General features: G+C 36.3%; 1 protein-coding gene across 14 annotated transcripts in view; it reads left to right on the forward strand.

Annotated features, from left to right (window-relative positions):
- The window catches only part of ERC2 (ELKS/RAB6-interacting/CAST family member 2), a 557,034-nt gene that overhangs the window by 92,962 nt on the left and 438,424 nt on the right, over positions 1-25,648 (forward strand). For 11 of the 14 annotated variants that reach the window (XM_075432855.1, XM_075432854.1, XM_075432857.1 and 8 more), the window contains 2 exons: positions 9,175-9,198; positions 9,817-10,233. In XM_075432855.1, the coding sequence (XP_075288970.1) occupies positions 9,175-9,198; positions 9,817-10,233 (441 nt within the window). The remainder of the gene's footprint in view (positions 1-9,174; positions 9,199-9,816; positions 10,234-25,648) is intronic. The other 3 variants (XM_075432860.1, XM_075432865.1, XM_075432867.1) reach the window with 1 other exon arrangement.

A 25,648-nucleotide genomic window follows, 5' to 3' on the forward strand; every position in this document is an offset into this window, starting at 1 on the left:
ACCATAACAAAAGAGGAAGGTAATGCTCTTTCATAAAAAAACTTGACATCACTGTGCTGGGGAAAAAAACCTGCTTTGTTCATGGAAACTTGAACTTGCCAGAAATCAGGGAGGAAATTTATTTTTTTCTGCATTTCCTCCATTTTTTTTTGGTTAAAATAAAACGGAAACAAAATTTCAATCAGTTCTAAACACACAATACAGTGTTTTGTTAATGAAAAACACTTTGCTCATTGAGTTTTAAGAAAGTTTTCTGCCACAAAGTTTTAAGAGCTTTGTGTGTGTCTGTAAGTATCTTCTCCAAATAGAATATATTGAAAATACTTGACAACTGCAAATTGTTACCTTCTGAAAGCAAGTAATTATTACTTCAGAGGCATATTTATGATGTTGTTTTTTTTTTGTAAAGGAAGATTTCTACAGCAGAGAAGGCAATCCCAAAAATGAAGGTTTCCAGAAGTACCAGACAGTGTATCAGCAGAATTGCAAATTTTCTATTGCTTTTAAATAAAAGGCTGAGGAGATAACTGGAAATCTGCTGTTTCATAAGCAAGAGAGCTAGGAATAACGTGTTGTTTTGCTTTTTGTTTTTCTTTTCATCTTGTATCTCTTCATTAACAGTGGGATTTGGGAGTGGGGTTGTTGGGGGGGTGGAATTTTCTTTGTTCTTTGGAAAAGGACTTGATTGCCTTTGCACTTTCCTAGACTTCTGCTGTGATAATGGGAAGCCCTGAGGATTCTGTTCTGTGACTGCAGTTACTCCTGGGATTAGCTGTAGGATTGAGATTCTGCTCATCTTTGGTAAACCATGGGCAGTCAGAATACAAATTGAGAGGATTGGTTATGTAGAGCCTAGGTCATGCAAGAAATCTTGTGTGGAGAGGGTAGAGATTTATGGTCCCAAATGGCCTGAAAGCTTCCTTAGAGGGCCTTAAGTGCTTCAGTCCCCAAAAAGAGTGGAAATTATTTATACTGGCAAGAAAAGAGTATCAGAGAAACTGCAGTGCATTAGGGGATGGAGGATTTCTCACAGTATATAGTTACTTTGTCTGATGAGAATAGTTTTTAAATATGAATGCCTAAGATTTATCTTTGACTACCCAAAACTTTCATTGTTCTTACCTGGCTAGCTAATGTAACAGACAGAATTTGTGTGTGGGCAGGAAAAAATCTGCTTTTCTTAAGATAACATTGATTTCCAGGCCTTGTTAAAATTACTTTTGTTTCTTCCTCCTGGTAAGTTGTAACAAGTAATCATGAAACAGATTCCTTCAAATGTGTTCAGATTGGCCAAAATATGTGTTGCAGGTGATTTTCAGTCAACTAAAATACTCTTTAGTGATTCTGGCATTGCTCAGCCCTAAAAACATACTAGCAGCATTTTTCCAAGGGGAAGAGGGGAAAAGAGGAGGCCACAGTCTCATGAGAATAGCATAGTTGGAATGTTTAAAAGTTGTAATAGTACCTGTAATGATCACCTAAATACAAAATTCTGTATTTTGCTATGATACTGATGACTTGCAAGTTTTAAAAAAGCTTTTTTATAGTAATTAAAGAACTTGATGTGGACATTTTTTTGAACATGTATCTTTACAGATTACTGCTCTCAAGGATACATTTCTAAAAGTCACTTCCTCTTGGCCTTCTGGTTCTTATGAGTATAGGCTACAAGATTTGACCCATGAGTATTAAAGTGATTTTTATCAGTAGGAGAAAACATATAGGTTAATTCAAATTTTCTAATTTAAAGGAGTTGATGAAGAGGGTTGTACTGAACTTTTGCTCTTGAGATACTGATGACTTTATGCAAGGTACACCATAACTGAATTCCCATTGGTAAGTGTGGACTGAGGTAAAATGTACTGTGTTTCTGCAGAGAGAAGACTGTGTTCTGACTTTGGTTAAAGTTGCTTGGTAAATATCACAAATCCTCCATTGAATAAATAATTCAACAAATAGTATTCAGCTAGCTTTCTTCAGGGGGAAAAAGGAAAAAAAAAAAAAAAGGAAGTACTGCATTTTAGAGACCAGGTGAGTTTGAAAGACATACAGAAAGTATTGGTTATACTGGAGAAATGAAATGGAAGAAAAGAAGGAAAGGATTGCATGGAGAGATATTTCAGACACAGATTTTTCTACCCCCAAATACTCCAAATTAATAAATGAGCTTTAGTGCTTTAGAGATGGATTTGTGGTACTGTAAATATCTATTATGAAGAAATATTATTTGACAGAACGACAAACTGTATATGTGATAGCAGGCCTACTTAGGACAAATGGTAAAGCAAAGGAAATAAATGAAAAATGACATCTCAGCCCACAGCAAACCATGGAATCGGGAAACAAATATATTTACAGATTGTGCCTTAAGAATTACGTGCAAAACTACAATGGAACTTGCAATGCTAAAGTGTTTTAGGCTACAGCTACCCTTCAGTTATAGAGATATATTTTTGTACAATGACCTCAAGTTTTTAGGCATTACTTTGTCTTTCTAATCAGGTTGTTTTTCACCAAAATAGTTGTGCAAGATGACCAAGAGAAGCTGTCTGAGTAGTAATGCAGTCTGATGTTTCAGATTAAATATAGCGTTTCTATTAAGAAATGCATATTTAAATGTACATGACAAGATTTCTTATTTAACTTGCAAAGCATGATATTAAGGGCAAGCTTTATAGGATTTGACAGGGCACCAAATTTAAAAGCATAAGGAAAGAAAAATTAGGGAAAGTCAGTAAACAAGATTTCTCCCTCTTAAAATACATGGTTCTACCAGCAAACACTGTCATGCAGAAGTTGTCTCACATCTGTTGCACCTCTAGAATTTTCAATGCTGAAAATGCATTGTGTGTGTGCTATCAATCTCCTGTCGTTCCTTGCAAATTACATCTGTTTCTGTCAGTCCTGTCTTATTCAAGCAAAATTCTTGTCAACGGATCCTCAGTGTTGTTGTTTGGATGCTGGAATTTTAGATTATATTAGACAGCGGAGCAAATGCATGGGAGAATCCATTTCTTAATTTGTGCTGATGAAGAAAGTGTCTCCAATTTCCTTTGTGGTTTTCTCTCACAGAAGAAAATAAAGATTTGCATGTTTGTCCTTAACGATGTTGGTTAGAAATATTTGCAAGTCTAATGCTCATACTTCTTTCAGTAGTTTAACTAAAGTTAACATACAAATTGGTTTAGGTGCAGTTCATAAGAAAGCTTTAAGTAGTTTGTCAGCTTTCAATGATAGAGCTTCATACAGTGAATAATGAAAATGGAGCAGTGGCAGATTATAGAATAAATAATGAAGCTTGATTTTAGAAAATGAGAGTATAGTTGATAGTCTAATTTGCTGTTATACTTGTTCAGATGTATACAGTTATAGTTGTAGTTTTCTATGGTTTAAAGTTACACAGTAGGATTTTTTCCCCCCCAGTCTCCTCTATCATCATGTATTTGCCACTCTCAAGACATTAGACTTGTCAACTTATCTAGCCCTGTAAATTCTATATTTAGGTCTCAAGACACAGGGCATTTTAGTTAGTACATTTTATTGTTTTCATTGCATATACCATAGAGATAATGTCATCATGCAAGGCTGCTTATTAAGATATCCCATACCATCAAGCAGCTGGCTGCAGAGGCTGCTTAAAACAATCACCAGTAGTTTGAAGAATAAATTCAGAAAAATACTGTGTTAGACCATGCCCTTTCAAAGGCTGTAACAGATCATAAACAACCAACAAAGTCCTTTGTTACTTTTATGTGCATTAATAAAAGAGAAAAAAGAAAGAGTGTATTGAAATCTTCAGTTTGGTTTGGTTTCCAGTTCTTCTGGAAGTCTCTGTCGTGAATCCATCCTGATGTACTCCTATGTATTGCCATACTGCCAGCTGCCTGGTGTAGCGATAGGCAGTTCAGCCTCACCTCACATCCCACCCTGCAGTGTGTGGCTGTGTTGCCTGGACCTGCTCTCTTTCCTGGACTCTGATTGTTTCTTTTAAACTTGCAGGGTTTGTCTGTCAGTTGGTTTTGACTTTGTGAGATTGTTTGACCATCACATTATATAGAAGTTCTGGCATTGAGAGGGCAGAGACTGGTACCACGGCAGTATCACTCCTTCTCAGTTGTTGTAAAGCCAGGTAAGAGGGTCCCAGAAGACAAAGCTAATACGTTTTGTCCTTGTGTTTGGAGTGGGAAAGAAACAGGAGAACTGGAAGCTAGAAATGGAATTGTGAGAGATAAGAACTAGAAGTCAATAAAAAGACAGTGAGGGTTGAGAGGGAGGGTTGAAGCATTACGTGGGGAAAAAACACTGAAGTCCAATAAAGTAGATATAGGTCTCTGGATAAAGCACCAAAATAAGAAATTGTCTTGGACGGCTACAGAAATAGTTGTTTCAAATCTACTGGATGATATTGCCATCACCCTCTTTAGTCAGTAGGGCTCCCTACTGAATTGTTAAAGCAGAAACTATCAAAGAACATACTCAGAATTCTTCAGCAGCTCTGGTGCCCCCATTTGAGTGATTCTTGTCTGAGGAATTAACTTGTTAGATTATCACTACATTACAGAAACTACTAGCAAATTGTATATGAATGGATGTATATTTCAAAATTATTACTTCATGATAGTGTAAGACCACTGTCTGCCACCAAATCCTTGAGGCTGCCTTTCCCAGTCAGGGCAGCCGCAGCTATAATTTATTTCTTTCTTGACCTTACATGAGGTTTGTCACTTCGTTCCATGTCAGTAGCAAGCAATTTTTTACATGACAATAGACTGGATTGTATGTATGTTCTCTGCTGATGGTGCAAAGTACGAGAAGCTGTGGACTTCTGTAGGTGGACTAACAATTTTAAATCAGTGAGGCTCCTTGTGATTTGCTTTTCTTCCACTATTCACCATATATCTAAGGCTTTGGGATGCTCTGAAAGCACTCATGCGCTCTGGCTCAAGGCATACTTGTGGCAGGACAGTTCTCTCCAGGCAGTTCCTTTGCAGTAGCCAGCTGGCACAGAGTAGAGGAACTTCCTTCTGTAGAACATGATTTTGAATCTGGGAAGGGCTACTAATTCATCTTCCTTTTATAATTTTGTTTGACTTTATGGGGGCAACTTTTGAAAACCTGTACTATGCTTAAATTGGAGAAAGGTTAATGGAACCTCCCGTGCAGTTCCATGGATTGTCTCTTGGAGTCGGGCTACAGAGAAGGAGTGAAAAAGTTCTGAGAAAACTATTTATCTATTACCAAGAAATTGGCATGGAAATATTTCTGTTCAATTAGTCTGTAGAAATTATGAAAAATAGGATAGGTTTTGCATGTTTTTTTAAATATTATAAAGTTCTATGTCTATGTAATGACAGATACTCACAGAACACCTACATTCCTCTCCCACTGCAATTAATTATACTATTTCTTTCCACCCTCACAACATTTGTTCTTTCCTTTCTTAGCTAGCTGCAGATATGAAAGTCTGTGCCAGCACAAGTCTAAATCGGGTCCATTATGTTCAAAGAGAGTTCTAAGCCTTGAAGGTGTACAAAAATGGATTCACTTATGTCAAAGTAGCAGTAGTCTGCTGCAGTTGAGGCTGTTAGTTTTAGCATAATTACTGAGAAGCAGCCACAACTACTGTTGTGCTCTGTGACACCCATGGTTATGGGTAGAACCTAAGAACCGCATACACAGTTTGGACAGAAAAGGAAGTTTTCTAGCTTATCTTACTAGAATTGTTGCTTGAATTCTGATTTCTGATGATTTGTGTATGAATCCAACAGTTTTGGCTTTTCCAGCTTGCATTCAGAAGGGCATTACATTAGTAACATATGTTGTTTGCTTTTATTTTGTCTTACAACATTTTAAATGTTTTAGGAATGAGTTTCTCTTGCTTAGCTAAAGTCTTATAGACATATAGGCATTTGGTCTACAGAGATTGCTTGGATTTGCGAAAACGTTTATTTGTAAATAGTTTTTACGATCAAGTAATAAATACTGTCCAATTGAACATTAGGAGGACTTATCTTAAATCATTATTCAAATTGGAGAAAACAATTCTTTCCTTTTGACTATTTCAAGACTACTTGTAGTTGCTGAATATTACTGTTGCTTAGTAGTGAAATAATTTTGGAATGTGGAGGATTTAGTTTACTGTGCTTATGCAAAATAAATTTTATATGTGTGTTATTTCAGGCAGTTACTCTTTTGAAGAATGTATAGATATGAGCTTCATTCTTCAGATGAATGCCCTGGGACTGAAACTCTGGCTAATAGCTGATGTGGACACCAACATGGAAATTAATTAATTGAAAGGGAAATTTCTTTGTATAATGTTAAATGAAATTTTGTTTGATCAAAAGGAAACGTTTAACTTAGGAAAATTCCAATTAAATTTAAAAAAGGAGGAAAATTTATAATTAAAAATATCAGGAAAAAGTTTAGAAGTCTAAACTTCTAATTTGAAAAACAAGAAAATATTTCTTGAATTCTTTTGAAAGGTGCTTGTTGTCAAGCTTGATGCAAATTTATAAGTAGTTTAAATGGATACAAATCTATTTTTCCATAATTATTCATCTGAAAATTTTCAATAAGGTCTAACCAAGGCTTCATTCCATAACAGGAAAATTAAGTAGAGAAGCATCAGGTCAGTAATATGATTCCAACTCCAAAGTTGTAGAAAATTAAGCTGCTTCCCTAAATAATAAGATTGAATGAAAAATTTTATATAATTATTTTTTTATTTGGTTGTGGTCTTTTTAATTTTAGTCACATTTGTCACACACTCATGGCTGCCTTTGAATAAAAATGTATTTTTGTCAATGGAAGCCGTGACTCTCATATATAATTGCTTTTTGTCAGAAGCTGGGATTTAAACACCATTTTCCCTCCCCACCCCCAACCAGTAGCAACAACAAAACCTGAACAGAAAAAAACCTGTTCCTTGAGCTTTAAGATAGAAATATATATTGTGAATTCTTAAATACTTATGAAAAAACACTGTTCAGTCATGCCACTGAAACAAACTATTGAGTGTAACTTTAAATTAGCTTGAAGCATTATCAGCTAAGCTAAATCATTATCGAAGATGAGAATGGAGATATTCCAATATATTCTTGAAGGTGTATCTCATCTTTTTTCCTGAGAATTTACTTTTTATTTTTAAAAAAGTGAAATGTTACTTTTAGCTGCTTCCTTGCCTTTTCCATCTCAATAGTCATATATTGAAGAATGTAATGTAATGTAATGTGAAGGTGGTTTCTGGTTTTCTTTTTCCTTTACTTTTTAATACTCTTGAACCAGGATTTTCATCCCTATTTCTGCTCTAATGCTAGTGAAGAAAAATAATATTTTTTTGTAGAAAAGAAACTTTAGTAAAAATTGAATTATTTTGAATTCAGTAATTTCAAGCATCTGTTCTCCAACTTTCAGTTTTACAAAGCTACACAGAATTAGAGAATACAGTAAGTCTGTATTCTCTAATACAAAATGTCATTTAGTTTGAAATCATCACAAAACCAGTGTATTGACTGGTTAAGGTAATCTATAAAAATTATATCCCTATGACTTAACACTGTGATAAAGCATTTAAAAATAAATGTTTTTGATTCTGTTTACTTTGCAGCGTCTGTCCCTTTTTGTCGTTGCCGTCCTTTGTTAATGTGCTCATTCATGACAATCATTGAATATAATTTCTGTACTATTTGCAAATTTCATTTGGATTTATGCACTGAATTTCTGCGCTAAAACTGTCAATCTTGGGGTCATAAATAGTATATTAGTAAATTTAAAGTGGGAAAATTGCTATATCTAGAGGAGTTTTAAGTTGACTATAAGCTTTTAAGTTTGTATAAATGATTAAAAAGATGATGAGATTTAGAGAAGATAGGAATTACCATTAAATAAAAGCCGGGCTGTAAATGCATAGCCTACATTTGTATGCTCTTAACTGAGTGTGTGCCTAATATGATGCAAATATAAAGAGAATTGAGACCTAGACGTTTATTAAAACAGTGCTATTTAACAATAGAACAGGTTCAAAGTGCCTAACTGTACAGAGTTCTACCACCAATAATACTTTTTTCCATTTGAAGTAGCTGATAAAAGACATGATTTCAAAAGGTTATTTTCTTAAGGTTTTGCATTTTTCATTTAATTTATTGTTACAAACTGACAGCTTTAGTAATTGTGCTAAATGTAAAGGTAGTATAGAATCGTTTAGACTGAATAAGACCTTTAAGATCATTGAGTCCAACCATAAACCTAACACTGCCAAGTCCTCCAAATGAAATGAAGAAGCCTCCCATACTGAGTTCATGCATTAATGAATTATGTGGTTGTGTGGATGTGGTGTGTTTTTTTTTTTTGTGGCATGGTGGTGTTGTTTTGTTTTTTTTGGGGTGTTTTTAGGGTGTGGTTTGTTGTTGGCTCTATGTGTGTTTTGAGGTTTTTTTTCTGGTTTTGTTTTGTTGTTTGTTTGTTTGTTTTTGTTTTATTTTTAGAATACGGAGTTGCAGAATATTCATTAATGCAAAAAGGTCTGTTGCCATGCATTTAAGTCATCTAATTATTTCAAGTAAATGTATTCTGGTACAGACCATGTGCCTATTCAGTAATTCATGTTTCTATAAATTCAGTATGCTGTGTAGGTGGTGAATAGAGGGGAAAAAATAAGAAGAAAAACAAATAATCAGATAAAAATATAATCTGAAATTAACATCATAAACCATATTAATTTAGGATAATTATCTATGTTCCAATCTTAACATGGACAAAATCCTTTTTGATTTGTGTTGAATAAGGAGTGTAAGATTTACCTCTTGAACAGAAAAAGACCTCTGTATTCAAATGTAGTACAAATAATTTAGGACAAGTTACTGTGTTTTGAAAAACCTTGAAATGAAAAATAACAGTAGGATAAAATAGGAATGTTATTAGTCACTGTGAGATTAATTATTTCTTGTATGTTTTTCTTTGTCACATCTATTGAGTAAAGTCTGTCTATAATTAACGTTTATATATTTGAGTACTGTGAAGCTGTTGATGCCCTTATGTAGAACTCAATAAAATTATTTTTCTGTTGAAGGTACTTTTTGTTGAATTCAGTTCTTTCTGTTGAATCTCCTTTGCTTGCATCTGACCTTTATTTATGTTGATTTTGCTTCATTTTTCATTTACCATGCTGTTCAGTTTTTGGATGCCAGGAGAACAAAGGTTTGTCCACTATTTGCAGTCAATTTATTTTTCTAAATGCAGTATTGCTTATTGTGGTTTTTTGTTTGTTAGAGATGCAGTAATCCTGTTTATTAAAACATTCGTAGCTTTAGTTGCCAAAAGAAAAAAATAAAACCAACCAGCCCCAACTCAGCCACTCCCCAAAGCCCCTTCAGTTACTGTGAATGCTTTGATTGACTTTATAAACAACAGTACCGTTGAGCACCATGAAGGGCAGAATTACCTTTAGTCTATGAAGTAGGTTAGAAAACATGGAATACTGAGTCTTTCAGCTTTATAGGTACACATTGACTGTACTAATAGATGTGTCACTGCCTTGTGTTTGGGTTTGTTGCTTTGCCTTTCTTTGCCATTTATTTTGTCAGTAGCTGACACTATTTTGTGTGTGTGCTGTCTTTTTGTTTTTTTAGAAGCTCTTGAAAGATATCATTACTAATATTGTCACATACATTTGCTATTTTATAAGATCACTTGATATACTTTCATCATTTATTCTAATGAATTTTTGTAACAGCGTACAACAAAAGTTTAATCAAAGACTAATCTGACATTCATGTCCTAATTGATTTTTTTTAAAATTTCTTTTCTTTATTGCAGCATCTGCAAATGACAATCCAGGCACTTCAAGATGAGCTTAGAACCCAGAGAGACCTTAACCATCTTCTCCAGCAAGAAAGTGGAAACCGAGGGGCTGAGCATTTTACCATTGAGCTCACAGAGGAGAATTTTCGAAGACTTCAAGCAGAACATGATAGACAAGCTAAAGAGCTCTTCCTGTTGAGAAAAACACTAGAAGAAATGGAGCTTAGGATTGAAACACAAAAGCAAACACTAAATGCCAGAGATGAATCAATAAAAAAGCTGCTGGAAATGTTGCAAAGTAAAGGTTTGCCATCTAAAGGAATGGAAGACGACAATGAGAGAACTCGAAGGATGGCAGAGGCTGAATCTCAGGTTAATCATTTAGAAGTGATTTTAGATCAGAAGGAGAAGGAAAACATGCATCTTAGAGAGGTAAGGAAAAACTCATTTTTTTGTTTAAAATATATTGTCAAAGTACTTATTGCAGTTTTAGAAATATACTTTAGAGTATCCAAGTTGTTTCTTTTTCTGCTTTCATTTTGCTGTAGAAGATAACACCCATTTGTTTTATATCTGTAATAAATAACACAACAGGACTTTTGGCGTTTGAAAGCAAGTATAAGAAGTTATGGAAGAAAAGTAATTGTATTTGGGGCTTATTGTCTTTGACATTGCTTTGCATAGTTTCTGTATTCTTTGTATTTTGGCAAACCAGTATTTGGCAAATGAAGACTAGAACTACTGAAGAGGGAAGTAACATCTGCTGCTACTATAAGCTAAAGAGTCATGAGTGCTACTTTTGTGTTTAATTTTATACCCGTTGTGTTTGAGTGTTCTAAAATGTTTTGCCTTCCATATAAACAAAGGCTTCTGCCTGTGTGCATTTCTAATGTATTTTCATGTGTGGTGCCCCAACTTTTTGGGTAAAAAAACCACGGTAAAAAGCCATCTGGCATGGTGTCAAGTCTGTCTGCTTCTCTACATCCCAGCAGCCCATCGGCATTATTGTGTGACTAGTGTCAGGCAAACAAGACAGTGTGAGTCTTCCTCGGAAAGACCCTATTGCGTCCTTCTAAGAGTGAAAATGCAGGGAGACAGAGTTCAAGCTACCCACAGTAAGAGGAATCAGGACAAACAGGTCTGTTTCCTTAGAAACAGTGTAGTCTGACTGAACTTCCAGTCTAGTAAAAACACTGATTTGCCTGACAAATCAAAGCACGAACAAAATTAGTATAAGACCATAGAAAAGTATTATTGGCTCCTGTGTATCACTAAGCATGTGAATGCTAGACATTATTTAGATCTATAGAATGCTGTCAAAATATTTTGTTTCCTATGGAAAAATTCTTTTATATTTAGTTGTATGATATGTTATAATATATATATATATTTTTGGTAGTCTTTAACATTTCTCAGTATGTACTGGGCACTCAGTCGCATTTGGGGCCCACCTGAAGCTTGGAAACTGGAAAATTTGCAAGGCGCAATGATATGTTTCAGTAAAATTTTCTTGTGAAAGTGTGGATCCCGAATCTTTTCACAGGCAGAATTTTACTTAAAAAGCGATGCCACCCATTAATGAAGTCTGAAAGTCAATGGATCCTGAAAGGAGTTGTGTAAGAAATTAATGATACCGTGATGAGGGAAGATTGTGGGAGAAGGTCTATAGACTAGCAGACAAGTTTCTGGATTTATATCTGCTATTCTCAGAGTGGTGCATACAATCTGTTTCAAGGATGGATGTTTTGCTATTTACTATTTGTTTTGCTATGTGAGTGTTCGCATTTTGTCTGTTGCACCAGTATCACTTCAGTTTGTGAATCCCAATTTGGGTATGTATTGGACATGGATAAATTTACAGGGGAAATTTGGAGAAAGTTTCTAATTAGCGTAGTAGTCAAGAGTAGTGAGAGAAATAGAACTAAATAGAGCTTGAAAAGTAGAGAAAATTGAAGCTTCCAAGTAAAGTCCGTGGGCTTCAAATTTATTGATTAGTCCAAGGAATGTTGAAAGGAGATCATATTACTACTTACAGACTGTGCATGTTCCTCCTATATTTGTACTGAATTAGTTTTATGTTTCAGAGTTCCCTGTGGGTTACCCTCAGGGGCCAGGAAAAAAATGATTTTTCTATCAATTTATGAGGACGTAGAGGTTGTCTTTCATCTGGAGTACTGCAAGTATAGAATGGGATTTACTGGAGTTGTTGCTTATGACATGCTGATATGCCTTGGTAACTGGTCAAGGTTAAAAATTTACTAGGTTTACTGTCTGGAATCTGTCCCTGTCAGATTGGCAGGAACCATGTAGTGATTTGGAGATTCTGGCTAACAATTTACTTGCTGTTACAAGAATTCAAGGCTTTGGGTGAAGCCTGTCTAGAGCTCTCTTCCTGTTGCACCTGGTATTTATGGGTTTTGATTCCCTCCCCTCCGGGCATATTTGAATTTTTTTGTAGGGAGATTGGAAGTGTGATGTGTTGAGTGTATGAAATCTTTAGAAACTAAATATTCAGTAGATGCCTGCTTGTTTTTCCAGGAATCTGGATTTGATTGCTCAAGTGAGGTCTTGGAAAAATGTTCTGGGGTTCAAATTTTGTCTTTTTCTGTCTTTTTATGGGAAGCTGTCTCCATGCTTTCAGGGAATATCAGATACTCTGTGTAGTTCTATCCATTTGTTAAAAGTCCAAATGGATCAACTTTTGATCTTCATGTGTAGCTCGTTAGGTGCTTGTTGTTCTGCAGTGCTCATTTGAATTGCTGTCGCTGCATGTAGTCTTCATCCTGCACAATACAATTTTCCAACATGATAAAACAGGAATTACTGTGTTGAATCTGCTGCAGTAGTCTCCTCAGTGGATTAATATTTGTATTTTTGGAACTAGTGTTAGTAAGTTTTCATCCTAACTGTGTAAATGATCTTATAGAGTTACTTGATTATTTTTATTTTCCTTTTTCCCTGAGAATGCCTTAAAAGCAAACTGGAATTTGGATACATTTTTGATTAATTCCATTAATGAATTATTTAGTATTCACTCAAATAGTGTTAATCTTTCTGTATCTTTAACAAAATATTTGTCATTTTAGAACTTCATCTAAAATATTCTGCTTTTTGTATTTTTATAGGTTGGAGCATAGAGCTCATGTGTTGAGTGTATTTCTGAGAAACTAGTATATTTTCATGTGTAACATACTGTTTGATCAAATCCTGAACGCTTGTTTCTGTTTTTTAATTAGCTTTGCTATTTGACGTTATGCCACTGCACTTGAAACAAGTTAAGAAAGATAAACTTCTTTATAGCAGCAAATGAAGTTATTCAATGAACAGAGTTTTCTAGTGTGTTAGTTTATTCTTACAATGATAGATTCCACTGTAGTCTCCAGCAGAGAGTGCTGTCTATGGAAAAAAAGCTGAACATGGTGGAAATGAGGTTGAATGTGGAAAAAATACTACATTAAAAAGCATATATAGATTGACTTCTCATAAGCTATGCTGTTGGTATTTATTTTAAAAATACTTTCAATCTGAAGTTTTTTAGTTATTGAAATCTGATTGTGTACCATCCTGTTACCTTTTAAATCCTAGCTGGAGAAAGGCCAAGTCTTATATGTATTTTGCTGAGCTTTTGAACATGTTTTCCCCTAATGCAACCATATCTTTCTTGCTTATGCTTTCATTTCTTAGTTCTTTAAAACAGTGCCAAAGCTGGAATCTGTCTTCTCTCTTGTTCATTCAGTCTTTTGGATCTCTCAACATGGTGGAATAGAAAGCTAATGGAGGAGAAGCAGAAGAAATTGATTTTGTTATTAATAACCACTGGTGGGTGGAATTTTGACCAAACCAGAGAATTAAACTAACATGTTGTCAGAGAAACTGAAGCAACTGGTTGTGAAAGACTGGCAATTACGGGCACTCTCTTCTAAACACTCGTATATCCAATGGCTAGCACTGATCGTACTAGGAATTGAGTAATAAGGGATGTGTTCGTAGTCACTCCAGAGCTGTCTTTGTATAGCTAGTAATTTTTTCAAAGTTAACTAGGTAGAGAGCAATAACTTTTCTTCTTGTCCTTCAGTCTCTACCACTTTTTCAATGATGAAATGTTTCTCCTATTCATTTTCTTCGTATTTCACGTAAGTATGCACGCTACCAGAAACTAATATCCTACTGTTATGATTCAAAATAATTTGCTGAATATCTAAGAATCATGCAAAAATGTCTCTTTCTTAAGCCATTGATTGTTTTGTTTTTTTTTCCTGTGAGTAGCCATAGCAGAATTTCATAATGTAGCTGCCTTCAAAGATCTGGAATTTGTCCAGGCCTTAGATTATATTTCTTAGAGAAGGTACAGGAGAGAGATATGCAAATAGCTAGTGTACCAGAGGCATAGGAATAACTCCAGAAAGTAAAACAAACAACCCATTTTTTTTTTTTCTTTGTTTTCATATTCATAGCAGATTTGGGCTGACTTTGTTGTGTTAACTACCTGGCCCTCAAGGATTGTACCTTTCTGCAGTGTGCAGTCTACTGCATCTTTAAACTTTCACAGGAGCAAACTTGTGATGATAGGTTTACTCAAGTTTTGTGTTTGAAGGTCTTAGGAATGGTGAATTTGAGGCTTGTATAACAGGACGAGGAGGACACTTCAGTTGAAGTTGGGATCCCTTGCTTTTGCAGAAATAGCAAAGATTGTTAGTGTTGGTAAGGTTCATTAAAATATTGGGAAATAAGCTATGCAAAAAGTAGGATTAGATTTCTTTTTATGTATTAAAGAATATAAAATTGAGAAAATAAGCTTTCACAAGGATAGCTACATTCCCAGCTTTGCAATAGTTATAACAAGTTTCATTAGTTGCTGATTCGCGAAGCAAGAAATAACAAATAAAACTCTGAATAGCAAAAAGTGTGAGCATGTGTTTCTGCTTCAGTTTTGGAGATGCAGCCTACTGAGGAGAGAATGTTGAGTTCTTTTCTGTGGTTTCTGAGAACTTCTGCACAGTTTGCGCTCAATTTTCCTTCACTGAGTTAGACCGAATCCTGTGTTTGTAACTAACCTCAGTCAAATATTTTTGTTAAAGTTTTTCAAAGGTAGCTGAATTTTATTGACATTTTCTGAAACAAAATGTTATAGCATTTGCTTTGATAGGGAAATAACATATCCTGTATGGAACAAAATGGTCTTTGCAAATACTCACACATAAGAAAAAGGACATTCTTGGGCTGGGTAGTCTCCCTGTAAGTATGTTAATGGTCGAAAATCTGTCTTGAAGCCGTAATGTCATACCATGGCGTTCTTCATGTTCAAAATAAAATAACATGAAGGTCACTAAATATACATTCCTGTCAGAAAACACAAGATGCCTGCCTTAAAGTTCTTAAATTGATTATCACATGTCTCTTCTCGGATTTTAAATAAACATTTTTTGCTATATAACTTTGGGAGAACTGTAGGTAATATGGGGATTTTATCGTGTAGAAATCTAGCACAGATGTTTGGTATTAATTTTGTTAAACATAGTGACCACACATTATTTAGCCTAAGTACCATTAAGTATTTTTTTATTATTGCTATTAAAAACTTGCCTTAGGCAAAGTCCCACTAAATCTCTACTAAAGTCAAATGCTAAAATTCCAGCAAGTATTTTATTATATATACATACACATATATTATGCATGCCCTCGCTATATAACATACAATTTCACTAAAACAGAATCTGAGATCGCATAGGCTGTTATATACACATTTTAACTCTTATCTTGCATGTATTCGTAAAATAATGTTGTTGCACATGGTTTAAAGCTACAGCTTTTTTATATTTAGTAGAAAGAAGAACACAACTTCTTTATTATCATTTAAAGTGTACTTTTAAATTTTCAAGGGTTTTTTAAAGCTTGCTTTATCTTTGAACTCGGCTTGGTCAAGTAATGAAGGCTGCTGATAGGATTTGAACTGCCATCATGAATTAGTTGTTGCATGTTTTTAAAGTTATTAATGGAGCAAAGTTCCTTCTTCTACTGTGAACAGAACAGATGCCTTGCAGACTTTTGGTGTTTACTGTAAATGTCTTACACTGGAGCCAGTAGTAATTTGCTGAGGAAATGCTTTATCGACACCAAACGTTTCTTCCCTGAAGTTAGTTATATAGATTAACAACCATTCTAGACTGAACCTCTTTATTAGGTTCATTAGTGCCTCTTTCCTTTTATTTCTCCTGGCTCAGCTCAAAATACTAATCGGTTGCTATAAAGGCAATTGCTTTCTATCAAAATATCAATAGTAATATGTGTTTTTAAGGTGGCCTCTTAAGTATACAGAAGGATTTTGCAATGTTGGCAGTCACTTGAGACATGAGAAAGCAGACAGAACCTGATTATGCTCTAGAGAACAGTTATTTACTTCTAACATAGCCCATTCAGATTTGTTATGCCCGATGATATTCTTGCCAGAGTGCTTGTTTGCAGTAGTTTTTATAGGTCCACTTGGAGGATGAGAAAGCTTTGTTCATTTAGAAATCAGTTTCTTTAAAGACAGGATTGCTCTCCATGACAACATCACCAGTAGTTGGAAATCCAGAATATGAGAAAACTGTCAGTTCCAAACTGATAGGTCACAGGGTAGCAACTAAAGAAATTATTTTAGGAACGGAGAGAAAAATCAGAGATTCATGAATAAGCTGGGTTTTCTATACCTTTCAATATGTGGAGGTGATAAGTGTTGATCCCGCCAGCATTCCTGGAAAGTGCATCCTTTAGAAGGTAATCTGGGGACTGTCTTGATTTGCTGTAAAACTAGTCTTGTCCCCAGATGTGGAAATACTATCTTTGCAGGGCTGTCTGCTCATCTGATGCATTTGCAACTTTCAGGCTGCATATAAACATTTTAGAGACTAGCTGATAATGAAACAGAGAACCGTGATCAATTCTGGTTTCTATCATAGATTTTGTTTCCTTTCATCTTCTGTCTAGTATCTTTTAAAGTCTCTGTTCTGTAAACATGCTGCTACTCATCTCTGTGGCAATAACTTGATTATTCTATAATGTGATTAATTTTCTCTAGCTTGATCTTCTTGCCCTTGTTTATGTGAATGACAATAACTTACATATGTGACTCACAGCTCTAACATGTTGATGTATTTTCACACAAAGAATCAGAGCTAAATTTGCAGGGAAGAGGGGAGTTGGTTACCCTTGAAGTCCTATGTATACTTTTCTGCTTTAGACGCTCTCCTAAGTGCAAGATCATGTACCCAAAGAGCAGTTATGCCATGGAATAGATTGCCCAGAGTTGTTGAGGAACCTTATCGGCCTGACGAAATACAAGATACAGATCATAAATCCCACAGAATTTTATGCTCATAGCACAGTTTACGATGCTTGGAAGTGCGTTTGAAAGTCACTTGGTCATACTGTTTGCTATCTTCAGCATTTATTTTAGAATTATTTTCATTTAGTAATTCTGTTCCCATTAAACAATCCATGGCTAAGACTTCTCTTAGAACAGTTGTTAGAAAAACAAAAAAATTGTCAGAGACAATGCAGAAATTTGCTGCTCCTACTAAAATGTTACTAGGCTGAGAGTGATTATGCAACTCCTTAGTTGCTCTGCACAATGTGACACCTAGACAATGCTATCTGTTAGAAGCTATGTTTCCTAATCACTTGATCCATTCAGGGAGAAGTCATATTCCTACCTTCCTCAAACCTCTTACAAAAAATAAAAAAGGGAAAACGTTGTTCATATAAAATATAACAAAAATAAATAAAAGGGGGAAAAAGAACCATCACTGAAGATTTAAAAAACAAATACAGAAACCAAAACAAAGCACCAAATTGTTTAAGATGTAGTTTTACTGTATACATAGCTCATCGTAAATAATTATTACCTCTTGCATCTCACTGGGATGAGTCAACTCAAAATTAGGGAAATACTTCATAGAAGAGCATGAATGTGTCTTCCAGAACGTCAGCACTCTAAATATAACAAAAATATTGATCTGTCCACTGGTCTGTGTTGCCAATAATGTTTGCATGCCTCACAGTTTATTTTTAACAAATTACCTCTCAGTGTCTTTCTTAGTGTAATACTGCACTTCTATAGATGAGGAAAATGAAGCAAAAGGTAAGTCAGCAAGCTGCCCAGGTCTTCTCAGAAAATCAATAATGAAGCAAGCAAAAGGATCTGTACGAGTTCCGTGTGTACTCCCTGACCACAGTTACTCATTTCAGTCCATTATGCAAATGAAACTGCAGAAGTTGAAAAAAGATTGTCTTTATTCAAAGACTTGAATTTAAAATAGAAGAACATATTTTAACATACTAACATGTTAAACAGGTTTTGTTAAAAAATCAGCTACTCGAAACTGCTGTAAGTAACTACGGTCAAATCACCTTAAGGAGGAGACAGCTGGAAATGAAAAGGCTTTTCAAAAGGGTTGTGCTGATAGTTATATGAAGGCCCTGGGTAAGAGGGTTTTCAATTCTTAATGTAAGATCAGCTCAATGCTTGGGGTGGAAGAGTTGCCATTAGATGTGAGGTTTCTAGTACAAGTGCTGCTGCTTGCAATCACGCTATTTCAAGCCAGCCAGACCTGGAGAGTTTATCAGATTACCAGTTCTGCCTAGGGCAAAGCAGTCAGTATTTTGTGTATTTTGAAAATTCAGGGGGATCAGTTCAATTCCAGGTGTGGGCAAGAGTGTACATTCTTAACATTTCATAACTTTCTGTTGCATCATAAGCTATCACTTGAGGGGGAAGATCTGATATTCTGAAACGCCATTGCTTTCTATTTTCCTTCTATTATTTACTGTCTTTCATAGTCTTGTGAAATAACTCTGACCTGTTTTCCAGTGAAAGAAGTGTAGACCTGGTTACGTAGTATTAATGCAGGTTCTAGGCTATTCTTTACAATATATTAAAGAAAGGTTTTTCAGGATGAAGTCAAAGGATTAAGGCTTCAGTCGAGTGCATTCTTACTAATGTGCTGAATTATTGTTCATACTTCTCAAACCAATGAACTTAATTAAACTACATCACTAATCTTCTGCTTACGCTGGATACATGCCAATAATGTGTCCCACTTTTAAGGACTACTACCTTCATTTCGTACTGAGGTACAACTGACCGAATCTACTGTGTTTTTTTTCAGCTTCCTTTGGGGCAAAGCTCATTAGACAATGTTTAAGTCAGGATATAAGATATCATTAGTTAATGATATGATCTTTTATGGCAGATGTTTTCTTCCTATTTAAAAACATTACAAAGGCTTTATAACATACTACTAAGCAAGTGTTAGAGTAACAGTTGTTTTGGGTGCATTTACTGCAGATTAAAATTCCTGACCTTCAGCCAGCAGGCATAAGGAATTGGAAACGTGCTTATGAGGTGGACCTCAAAACAGAACCAACCTTTTCATTTCAGATACATTGTTTTATAAGACCCCAGAAGGAAAATTGGTGTGAAAAATTATTGTCATCCATTTAAAATGAAAGCTACTGTTGAATCTTTTTATGATAACAGCGCTTTTCCACTGTATGAATATTTCCAGAAGAATATGAATGAAGACTATGACTGATAATCTGAATAATTTCAGTTATAGTTAAAGTTGCTGTAGGCTGGCATGTCTTTTACTCACCACCTCCTGTGTGATCTCACAAGAAAACCTTAGAACTCTAGAGGAAAATGAAGGTTTTGTAAAAATAATAGGTTGAAGAACACTTACTGTTCTTCTAAATCCTTTATACGTATATAGCTCCAAGAGCACAGTAGGATTAGCAAACCCTATGTTGTCATTTTCAGGGGTACCCTTCTAAATTCTGAAACAAAACTGCTATTTCCAGCACATCACAAGTTTTAGCGAAGTTGAGATTCCTTTGTCTTAGGAATCATGCAGCCTTTTAACTGGACTAAAAACCCAGGTGTTGTAGCCATATGAGCTTGACTTCCAGAAAATTGCAACAGGCTAGCCTCCTGCCAGAACTATATACACATGTGTATGTATGTGTATGCACACATTTTTTCTTTCATGTAGATGTAAAGAGCCAAATGAAGAAAATACGTTTAGTCATCCTTAACCACTGCCCCCCGCCCCGTCCCTTCAAAAGGAGATACTGCTTTTCATTTGCTAAACTTTTTCCTTGTGCCAGTCTTAAACTCTATGTAGCAACATGAGTTTTGTGTTTATATATACATGGCCTATCTCAGTAATAAAAGTGGAAGTGTATTACAGGCAGTAGAATATGGCTGATGATATCAACTCATCCTAAAGTTTCACCTGAAACTCAGTATGATGAAGGAAAAGCATAATGTTAGATTAAACCATTTGACAAAACAAGATTTCTGATTTAGTGAACAGATGCAAATTTCTTGTTGAAAGAGTCTGACCGTCTTCTTCAGAAAGAATATATAGCCTTTGATCTACTAGAAATGGAGTTTAGCTAGTTAGCTGATCATATCTTAATTTTACAGATGTATGGCTTGTGAGATAGTCTTGATGATGGGACAATTTCTGTTGACAGCTGGGGCCTGATATTTCAACATGATTGTGTAGAACTATTTATTTCCAAATATAAAATTAGATAATGAGCATAAATATATCCTATGTCACTATAAAAATTTGGTTAAAATATTGATGAATAACCCAGATGTGCTCTGAAAGACATATCCACCAAAATTGTGGAGATGTTTGAAAGTACTGAGGACCAAATCCTGTATGTGTTTTTTTGTGAGTCAAATGAGGTCAGTGGGATTCATTGAGTGACTTAAGGTGAATAGGATAGAATCCAGCCTTGGGTACTGCTTGGTGACTGTTCGGTTACGCTGCTTGGAAGGAAGCAGTTCACTGTAGCTTTTCTGTAGATGGAGCTGACTACTTCACCTGCTTGGCTTATCTCCATTTAGCAACACATATGCTAACACTCTTATGTAAAAGTATTTTGGTTACTCTTCAGATTTTCTTCTCCCTGAATCATAAAGTTTTACAAAACAAGCAAACAAAACCACCCAGACTTTTTAGAGCCATTTATGTATAATGAATATATTTAGAACAGTTACTTGTTCTGTGTGTTCTTGTGTCTGTCATTTCCAAGATTAAGGACAGTATTAATATATGCAGTTATATGAACTCAGGGAACTGCTTACTCTTATGCATATGTGTAGGGTTTGGGCATTTGGTTGTTCCTTCCAGTTTTTGTACAAAAGAGTTGAGCAATATTCCGGCGGGTCTTTTAATAACAGTTCATCGTTCTTGTTGAAGGAAATGAAGTGATAAATAGAAACAATATGTGATCCAGGGAAGCATGAATCAGTCATGTTTCCCTAGTTACCAAAAGAGGAGTGCATATGCAATACCCTATTATAGACTGTAACAAATTATCAATTTTTTGGGGATGTAGAAAGACAAGACTGTAGTGTTTCCTACTCTGTAGGCTCAGGAGGTATACAGGGCACATCTACTATGTTTTTTATAGCTCTGCTTTTTACCCAATTTCCTTGAATTTATTCTTTTTAAATATACAGTTTGTATTCCCTTCTGGACACTTGTGATACTGGAAGATTTTGTGCATAGTCTGAGTTCCACTGATATAATTCAGAAGAAAAATAATCTAGTAATTGACAAAAAGAAAAATGCTTAGTCACCTTACTGCTATACTTGATAATTACAAACAAGTTCTTAGTGGTTTATCACTGAGTTCTGGCTACTGTATTCCTCCATTAACAAAATTCTTATGCCGCCATTGTTCTGCTGTGCTGTCAATCTGATTCCTAATTCCCTTCAAATAAGCACTGCTAGGCAATGTGCTTCACGCACTGTTCTCCTTAAAATCTGCATTTGCAGAATGCATTATTTTCATCTGTTAACACATAATTAACAGTTAGAAATGTATTTCTCTAGTCACTCTGCTTTAACTGCCTTTGGCTCTTGACATATTTTATTTCCCTGAATATAAAATTATTTACAAAAATATGTGGATCTCAGGTTTTAGATTTATAACAATGAATATAAGCTAAATGATGTGTTTTTCTTTTGGCTCATTATATGACTCAAAAATATATGTTGGAAAAAAGTACTCTCAACATGTGATCTTTAGATGGAGAACTTGAGTAATTTCTCAGTTCATGAAATCTTTTCAGCAAGTTCCTGCAACTAGTGAGTTAATTAATTTTCTATTTTTTCATTATCAACTGAATTTTTACAAGGCTTGTTGACTAAAGCAGTGGTCTTCACATGCTGAACAAGAAACACTATATTGTTTACTAGATATGTGAAAGTATTGGGGGGGAAAAAGGTGTTATTAACTTGTGCCCTTATTTGCCACACAACTTTTTGTGACTACTGATAGTATTTAGATGATATTTTAAGATTAAAGCTTAATTGAGTTCAGTTTCTCTTCTTCAAGTGAAATTGCCTGATTGCAAATGTATATATAGCCCATAAGAATTAATCTGTTCTGTAGGATCGCTTTTGACAGGAAACAATAGTTTGGTTAGTGAAGTAATGCATTTTTTGTGGTAGCTATATGCAGAACAAGTCAAATTACGGTTCAAATGGCTTGGTAGTGGCTGTTTTTAAAGTGTGGTACCTGATGCTTTTTCATCAGTCGTTGACAACATATCCCTCCTATGGGAGAGCTGAAGTGCCATACTTGAAAAAATAAATGTTTGTGCCAACAAAAAAGATAATATGCATTGTTTCTGCCATGCTTTCAAAGCATGATTCAGTTTTGTGAGTTCCTAGATCTGGCTAATGTAGAAGAGCTTTTAGATATTTTTATTGTGTTAACTGAACAAATTACCAATGGCATGTTATGTAAGCAGTACATACTAAAATTTCTATTAGAAATTACTACACAGCTATTATGATTATGCTGTTCTTTTGCAGCATTACTCACATTAAAAGGAAGGTTGCATGAAATTTTTTATGTTTTCCTAGAGGAACTCTGCTATAAAAACTGGAGGCATGGAGAAACTTAGCATATTCTGTTTCCATATATCCTCTTGTTGAGGAGTGGAGATAAAAAAAGCCACGATAGTCCACGAGTAGAGCATATTTTTGTCTGATTTTCTTGCTTTTTCAAAGGTCTTTTCAAGTTAGCAAGTGATTTATAATCTGCTGTCATGTAACTTGCTAACTAGAGAGTACTTTATGGTTCAGTTTTTCTGTTAGCATCTGATTCTGCAATCATATCTTTCTTTAAAGTTGCTTATATAAACTGTTTATCAGAGACATAGATTCATAGGATAGTTTGGGTTGGAAGGGACCTTAAAGATCATCCAGTTCCAACCCCCCTGCCAGGGACAGGGACATCGTCCACTAGACCAGGTTGCTCAAAGCCCCATCCAACTTGGCCTTGAACACTGCCAGGCAGGGGGCACCCACAGCTTCTCTGGGCAACCTGTGCCAGGGCTTCACCACCCTCCTAGTAAAGAATTTCTTTCTTATATCTAATCTAAAGCTACCTTCTTTCAGTCTAAAGCCATTACCCCTTGTCCTACCACTGCATGCCCTTGTAAAAAGTCCCTTTCCAGCTTTCTTGTAGGCCCTTTCAGGTACTGGACGGCTAAGGTCTCCCCGGAGCCTTCTCTTCTCCAGACTGAACAGTCCCAACTCTCTCAGCCGTTCCTCACAGGAGAGGTGTTCCAGCCCTCTGATTATTTTTGTGGCCCTGCTCTAGACCTGCTTCAACAGGTCCATGTCTTTCCTGTGCTGAGAGCTCCAGAGCTGGACACAGGGCTCCACCTGGGGTCTCACCAGAGTGGAGTAGAGGGGCAGAATCACTTCCTTTGATGTGCTGGCCATGCTTCGCTTGATGCAGCTCAGGATACTGTTGGCCTTCTGGGCTGCGAGCGCACATTGGTGGCTCATGTCAAGCTTTTCATCCACCAGTACCCTCAAGACCTTCTCAGCAGGGCTGCTCTTGATGCCTTCATCCCCTAGCCTGTATTGATAGCAGGGGTTGCCCCAACCCACATGCAGGACCTTGCTCTTGGCCTTGCTGAACCTTATGAGATTCACACAGGCCCACTTCTCAAGCTTGTCCAGGTGCCTCTGGATGGCATCCTGTCCTTCTGGTGTGTCAGCTACACCACTCAGCTTGGTGTCACCTGCAAACTTGCTGAGGGTGCACTCGATCTCACTAAGTCATTGATGGAAATGTTAAACAGCACCGGTCCCAGTACGGACCCCTGAGGGACACCACCTGTCACCAGCGTCCCTTTGACAATCAAGCCATTGACCACTACCCTATGTCTGCGACCTTCCAACCAATTAATTCCTTAGCTACCGAACAGTCCACCCATCAAATCCATATTTCTCCAGTTTATAGAGAAAGATGTTGTGAGGAATTGTGTTGAAGGCTTTACAGAAGTCCAGATCACATCCATAGCTCTTCCCCTGTCCACTGATCTAGTCACACCATCATAGAAGGCCACTAGGTTGGTCAGGCAGGACTTGCCCTTGGTGAAGCCATGCTGGCTGTCTCGAATGACCTCCCTGTCCTCTGTGTGCCTTAGCATAGCTTCTAGGAGGATCTGTTCCATGATCTTCCTAGGCACAGATGTGAGGCTAAGAGGCCGATAGTTCCCAGGGTCCTTCTTTCTACCTTTTTTAAAAATGGACACAATGTTTGCCTGCCTTCAGTCACCAGGGTCTTCGCCTGACTGCCATGACCTTTGAAATATTATGGAGAGTGGCTTGGCAATGACATCAGCCAGTTCCCTCAGGACTCTGGGATGCATCTTGTCAGGTCCCATAGACTTATGTATGTTCAGGTTCCTCAGTGTTGATGAACCTGGTCTTCCCTTGCAGTGGGAGGGGCTTTGCCCCTCTGGTCCCTATCTTGCAGTCCATCAACTCGGGAGGGGTGAGGAGAGAGGTTGCCAGTGAAGACTGAGGCAAAAGTTGAGTACCTCAGCCTTCTTGTCTGTTGATAGGATGTTGCCGGTTCTTGATGCAGCCCAGGATACGACTGGCCTTCTGGGTTGCGGGCGGACGTTGCTGGGTCATGCTGAGCTTCTTGTCAATCACCAGCACCCCAAAGTCCTTCTCCTTAGGGCTGCTCTCAATCAGTTCTCCACCCATCCTGTATTTGTGCTTGGGATTGCCCCGACCCATGTGAAGGTCCTTGCACTTGGCCTGGTTGAACTTCATGAGGTTTGCATGGGCTTACCTCTCCAGCCTGTCCAGGTCCCTCTGGATGGCATCCTGTCCTTCTGGTATGTATAGCTTTTTTCGAGATAAAAAAAAATGCGAAAAAGTATCTCCTGAATAGTTTTAATTTTGGCATTTTGAATTACAATGGGAACATGATAGGCCTTATCTCATTAAAACCTCAGTGCAACTGTGCACGTGCTTGTATGAATAGTCCTCGTGCACATTGTGTAAAATTGCATAGTGTAGGGAACAATATTAGTCAATGATGTAATCTCTCCTCTCCTTAAATCACAAACCAGTTTCTGCACATGGAGATTTGTAATGAGAGCTAAGGAAAGTTAGTAGTGTAATTTATTATAAATGCTGCATATTTCCTTAGTAGCCAGCACCGTTCCCAAACACCACTTCTCCATTTACATACACCTTGCTTTGTTTCCTCTGCAATCATTAGACTTTTGCAGACGTGCATTTTCATGGATATGCACTGTGAGGTTTGTGAAGATACAGGTATATAAAATTCATTCAGCATTGGAGGTCATAGACATTCAAATTATGCTCGTCACTTAAGAATGTCCTATGAGTTGCTGTCCTACTCATTGCAGTAAGAGTAGCCTGTTAGAGATGAGAAACTTTGTCATTTGTCATTTTACAGTTTGAAATGTAATATCCCCTCTTAAAAAAAAGGGGGGAGAGGGAGG

The sequence above is a fragment of the Opisthocomus hoazin genome, chromosome 11 (assembly GCF_030867145.1).
Source record: "Opisthocomus hoazin isolate bOpiHoa1 chromosome 11, bOpiHoa1.hap1, whole genome shotgun sequence".
Lineage (NCBI taxonomy): Eukaryota > Metazoa > Chordata > Aves > Opisthocomiformes > Opisthocomidae > Opisthocomus > Opisthocomus hoazin.